We start from the raw sequence: 6,000 nt of genomic DNA on the forward strand, positions 1-6,000 counted from the left end.
TGGTGCACGCCTGTAGTCCCAGCTACCAGGGAGGCTAAGGCAGGAGAATCACTTGAACCCAGGAGGTGAGGGTTGCAGTGAGCCGAGATCCCATCACGGCACTCCAGCCTGGGCAACAGAGTGAGACTCCATCTTAAAAAAAAAAAAAAGAAAGAAAGAAAGAAAGCTGACAGTGCCAAATTAATATCAGGCAGAATCTTCAGGACAAAGGCATATTACAAGAGACAAAGAGTGGTATTTCATAATGATAAAAGGAGAAATGTATTAGGAAGGCATAACAATCCCAAATACATACCTAACAGGAGAGTTCTAAAATGCATAAAGTACAAAAAAAACTGACAAATCTACAATCATAGTGGAGTAATTCATAAAATGAATAGATAAATTAATAATGATACAGAAGATCTGTGTAATGCTACCAACCAAGATGGATATGGTAGTATATACCACATTTGTAACTTACACTACACTACACCCAGCAACCACAGAATACACATTTTTTTCAAAGGTACAATGATTGTTCACAAAGACAGGCCAAATGCTGGACCATAAGTTTTCAGGAAATTTCAAAAGTCTGAAATTTTATAGAGTATGTCCTCTTAACACAACAGAATAAAATTATAAATTAATATACCTAGAATGTCCCTTTTCTAAATTTTCCACCTAGAATAAGTGCCTTTTCCTAATTTTCTACCCAGAGGGGGTTCTGTGTCCCAATTTGCACAAAGGTACTGAATAAGATCAGTATGTTAAATGAATAATATCATTTATTATTCTTATCAACAAAAAAATTCAACCTGAATCTGATAAAACTTTTAAATATAACTAACAATTTAGAGGCAATACTGAGAACAGAAGAACATATTTAACAATATCACAGAGATGCAATCAGCAAAATTCAGACTCTTCAAGACAAACTATCCAGTAAAATCAGTAAAAGAGAGAAATAGGAGAACAGAAAAAAAGGGGGGGAAAAAGAAAGAGATAGACCTTAAGTAACTATGGCAAAATATTGCCTTTATATATCAGGTTGGCAGGTACATGATTTTGCTAATCTTGTACTTTGTGTCTTGTGTGTGTTTAAAATAAAAAAAGTAGATTTAGCATGTAAAGTTTTCAGAAACAGCATGTAAAGTTTTCAGAAACAGGTTTTGCCACGAATGATTGGGATAGAAATTAATTTTTTTTAAAAGTGGAGTCTCACTCTATAATCTAGGTTGGAGTACAGTGATGCAATCTCAGCTCACTGCAACCTTCATCTCCTAGGTTCAAACGATTTTCCTGCCTCAGCCTCCCAAGTAGCCAGTATTACAGGCACGTGCCACCACACCCAGCTGATTTTTATATTTTTATTAGAGATGGAGCCTTGGCCTCCCAAAGTGCTGGGATAACACGTAGCCACTGCGCCCAGCCAGAAATTAAATTACTATAGACTGTAGTTAAATGAGAATTAGATATCACTGCCTCCATCTAATTCTATATGCCTTCAAAATGGAAGGCTCATTTCTTGAAATAGCCTGATAAAGAAAAAAAAATATCATTTTCTGTAATTGAGACAATGTTCATCCTTAAACAGCAAAAAAGAAAAAAAAACATGACATTCAATCTTCTATATCCACAAAATGAATTTATCTGTTCATTTGCTGGATTGAATTGATAAGTAGGGAAATATGCTTCTTCAATTGCTAGCAGCTAAGCGAGAAAGGTATTTAATAATGTTTTACTTCTTTTTTTTTTTTTTTTAGACGGAGTTTCACTCTTGCTACCCAGGCTGGAGTGCAATGGCACAATCTCGGCTCACTACAACCTCCACCTCCTGGGTTCAGGCAATTCTCCTGCCTCAGCCTCCTGAGTAGCTGGGATTACAGGCACGCGCCACCATGCCCAGCTAATTTTTTGTATTTTTAGTAGAGACGGGGTTTCACCATGTTGACCAGGATGGTCTCGATCTCTTGACCTCGTGATCCACCCACCTCGGCCTCCCAAAGTGCTGGGATTACAGGCGTGAGCCACCGCGCCCAGCCATTGTTTCACTTCTTTATTTTATCTTCTCTCCTCTCTGCTCCTGTATTTTCTCCCATAAGTAAAACTCCTAATCAGTTTTTCCATAACCCTAAACTTCCTATCTTTTATGAAGCACTACTCCTACTCACTTTATCACTTGCCTCCAAAAAGTCTTTGCTACTTGAGGACATGAAAAAAAAACGTTAATAAAATCCTGCAGAAGCCAGCCTTCAAGATGGCCCAATTACAGTCACACTCTTGGTATTCACACTCTTGTGTGTACTCTCCCACATCATAACACAAAAATACACCAGAAGTGATGGTATATCACTTCTATCATTAGGTTTTAAAAGGCTTGCAGCTTCCAGCCTTCCTCCCTCCTTTTTCTCCTCCCGCCTCCACCTCCCCAGTCTCCCTCACCGCTGCTTATATCACTAGTTCTGGGAGAAGCCATGTCATAAGCAGCCCTATGGAGAAGTCCATGGGGAAGAACTGAAGCCTCCTGACAAGAGACACATGAGTGACCTTGGAAACAGATACTCCAGGCCCAGTCAAGTCTAGACTGCAGTCCTAGCCAACAACTTGACTGCAACTTAAGACTCTGAGCCAGAATAATTCAGCAAAATAATCCCTGCTCCTCTCAGACTAACCAGCATATTATAAAAAATGCCTATATTCAATCCCATGAAATACATGCCATAAAAACCCAACAAACTATCAAAAAAATTTTCATTAAGATGTAAGATGTTTTTCTTATCAGAAAAGCATCTGATAGGATGCTTTTAAACATATTTTTAAATGCAAGATTTTTAAAAATAATAGTAGCCAGTATAGGCAAAGATGTGAGGCAACTGGAATCTCAATACAGTTGTTGGCAACATAATTGACACAATTATTTCTTTTTAAAGATGGAGTTTCCCTATGTTGCCCAAGTTGGTCTCAAACTCCTGGGCTCAAGCAATCCTCCCTCCTCAGCGTCCCAAGTAGCTAGGACTACAGGTAGGCACCACCATGCCTGACTTGACACAGCGTTTTTTGAGGACAACTGGGCCATATGTATCAAATTTTTGAAACCACAAACTCTGACCCAACAGTTCCACTACTGGACACTGTGCTATGATTTTTACCTATTATATTTTATGATACATTGGCATAAGTGCCCAAAGATATATTTATACATATATGTGCATATTTATGGGTACTCCAAGAAAAAATTGGAAAATTCAATAAATATTAATTTTTAAAATTTGGGTAAACCAATTATATATTTGAACAATGGGCTACTATCAAATTGTTAAAAAAGGAAAACCTATGCATATTGATCTAGAGATTATCCAAGATATACATAATGAAAAAAAGCAAGGAGATATATATATATATATATATATATATATATATACATATATATGTTTATGCTATATTCCTGTTTATGCTAAGGAAAGAAAAAGTTTTCTACCCAAACACATCCATGTTTGTATATGCATAGAAAACATTTGAAAATATACACAAACAACCTAAAAGTTGTCACCTCTGGAAAAGTGAACCACAAAAATTTTTACCTTTCACTTAATAACTTATGTTGCTTTTATTAATTACTTATATAATTTTATATTTTTTTAAGGATTGCCAAAAAAATCAGTGAGTTCTCTAAGTTAGCCTAGATTAAGGTACTTTTTTAAATGGATGATTAATTAAAGAACATGCTAAAGAGTTCATATTAAGAAAATTACAAGAGTCATTATAATTAAAGCTATATTTTCACATTTTATTGTGTACTAAAATCATTTAATCATTATTGTGCAAGTCTTTCATAGCAGGCCAAATAAGTCCTGTTTTAATTTTATTTCTGCTATCACCCATGCCACACACAAATAATATTAACAATAAAATAGCCAATATACAGTAAACAAATATGTGACAGAAACTCTACTAAATATTTCTAAATATTTTACATATACTACTTAATACTTAAGGACCATGATACAAGCAGCACTATTTCCTCTACTGTACAGACAAGAGTGACTGAAAAAGAGTTAGTCATTTGCCTAAGGCCACAGAGCCGGTAAGAGTGAAGAATGTGAAATCAGATAGACTGATTCCAAAGCTTGTTCTCTTAGCCAATATGCTACAGCCTTTTACTCATTTTGTTCACATTTCAAGTCAAAAAAAGACTGTAAAATGTGGCCTGTATCTAACAGGTTAGCAAATTAACCAGATTAAATTCAACACCAGAATCAATAAAAGTCTTAACTCTTAGACCTTAACAAAAAGGGCTGAGTATACAACAAAAGCAATTCCGATTAAAATAATTATTTTACAAGTGCCTAATTAAAATGCCATTTATGTTACTGAAATCGTATACTCTTCCCTGAATGGCTAATTTCTGCTAGGCCAGAACATTACATTTAGCATCCTTCTGGTAAATTACATTTAGTATCCTTCCCAAAAAAACAAACTCCCTTTCCTCTTCCACTGTAACAAACCTGATAAAGAAAAATGGAGACAAATTGAACGAAATATCTCTAAAAACAGCCTATCTACAGTGTTTTCCATGTAGAATTCCCTTTTCCATGCATTCTGGATTACTTTTACCTTACTTCTAATCTTAAACCATTCAATCACAGCTCTACTATACTTCCTTTGCAGAGTAAAGCAAGGAAAATAAAGATCAATTAGAAAAGGGGATCAATTAAGTAAATTAATAAATCCCATATAATAATTATAGCTACAGCTAATCATGCAATTTATGCTTACCTAAAGACCCTGTCATTGCTCTACATTTTTGTCAGCACTTGGGGTTTGGGGGGAGACCTTGTCTACCACACTGTAGATTGATTATCCATCATTTCTTACTTCCAATAAACCTCAGAGAAACTACAGGAATATGTGCTCAGCAGTATATGGCACCTTTTATCCCAAAGTGCTTTCTACAAGCACCTTCACTAAACCACATTTGACAAGAAATCTGACTTTGACCAATCCCTACTTCAAAACACACAAACCCAACCTCCCTCCTTCTGCCCCCTTCCCCTGAAAATGGGCGTTCTAAAGTCAGACTTCCGCGTTCCAATTCTCTTAAGGCCCACTTAATAAGGGACCCTGAGCAGTCTCGATTTCCTTCCCTGTGAAATGGAAATACCAGTTCCTACTTCACGGGATTGTTGTAGGAACGAAGTGAGATAATGCATGGTAAGGCGCTTAGAACATTGCCTCGCACAAAATGTGCACTCAAATGCCAGCCATTATTATATCTTCAAAATTAACTGCCTGGAGTCCGGGTTTTCTTCATTTTAGTGATGAGAGTCTAACCGAACTCCATCAGGACGAGTGGATATACATACAGGGTTTTTAAATTAACTCATACAATAAATAGCAGCAGTATATACTCAAGCAAATTTTAAGTTTTCATAGCACGTTCGCACTTTTTCAATAAAAACATTTCTTATGAAATAAGCACTCCAATCCCCCACGCTCTTAATCAGCGATGTTTGGAGCCCAGTAGACAACACAAAGCTTGGAAATACAGTCGGGATACTCATTGGCTATGGAGGGAGAACCTGACAAACCGCTGCGTGCCATACTGAGAACCCTCAGTTCAAAGCAGGCCAGAGCCGCTCGGGGATAGAGGCTACAGTCCATTTCAAGTCACAACCCCTCCTTTTCCCATTTTCTTCCACAGTGTTGAAACTAACAACGCCCTTTGCTCCCACTCGGACGAGCCCTGGCATCTCCAGGCCCTCTCCTTCTCTCCTACGTCTCTCCCCCAGGGAATCCACTGCCGCCCAACTCACAGTGTGTGTCCGCACACATTCACCATCAGCTTCAAGGACGGGTTTCGATATTTGGTGGTCTTACACCGAGGGCAGCCCTGATCGTCCATGGCGCTTTCCCTGCTACCGACTCTCCTTGGCGACTGCTTCAGCCACAGCCACCTACAAGCCCCACAGACTCGACCAAGCAAGTTCCTGCCAACAGGCGCTTGGCAGAGACGGTCCC

The 6,000-nt window shown here is 37.8% G+C and overlaps 1 protein-coding gene across 3 annotated transcripts in view; it reads right to left on the reverse strand.

Annotated features, from left to right (window-relative positions):
- Nucleotides 1-6,000, reverse strand: part of MNAT1 (MNAT1 component of CDK activating kinase) — a 222,431-nt gene extending 216,431 nt beyond the window's left edge. For all 3 annotated transcript variants that reach the window (XM_003924403.4, XM_074393162.1, XM_074393163.1), the window contains exon 1: nucleotides 5,796-6,000. In XM_003924403.4, coding sequence (XP_003924452.2) covers nucleotides 5,796-5,884 — 89 coding nt within the window. In that variant the 5' untranslated portion in view covers nucleotides 5,885-6,000. The remainder of the gene's footprint in view (nucleotides 1-5,795) is intronic.

Source organism: Saimiri boliviensis, chromosome 2, assembly GCF_048565385.1.
Source record: "Saimiri boliviensis isolate mSaiBol1 chromosome 2, mSaiBol1.pri, whole genome shotgun sequence".
NCBI classification, from domain to species: Eukaryota; Metazoa; Chordata; class Mammalia; order Primates; family Cebidae; genus Saimiri; species Saimiri boliviensis.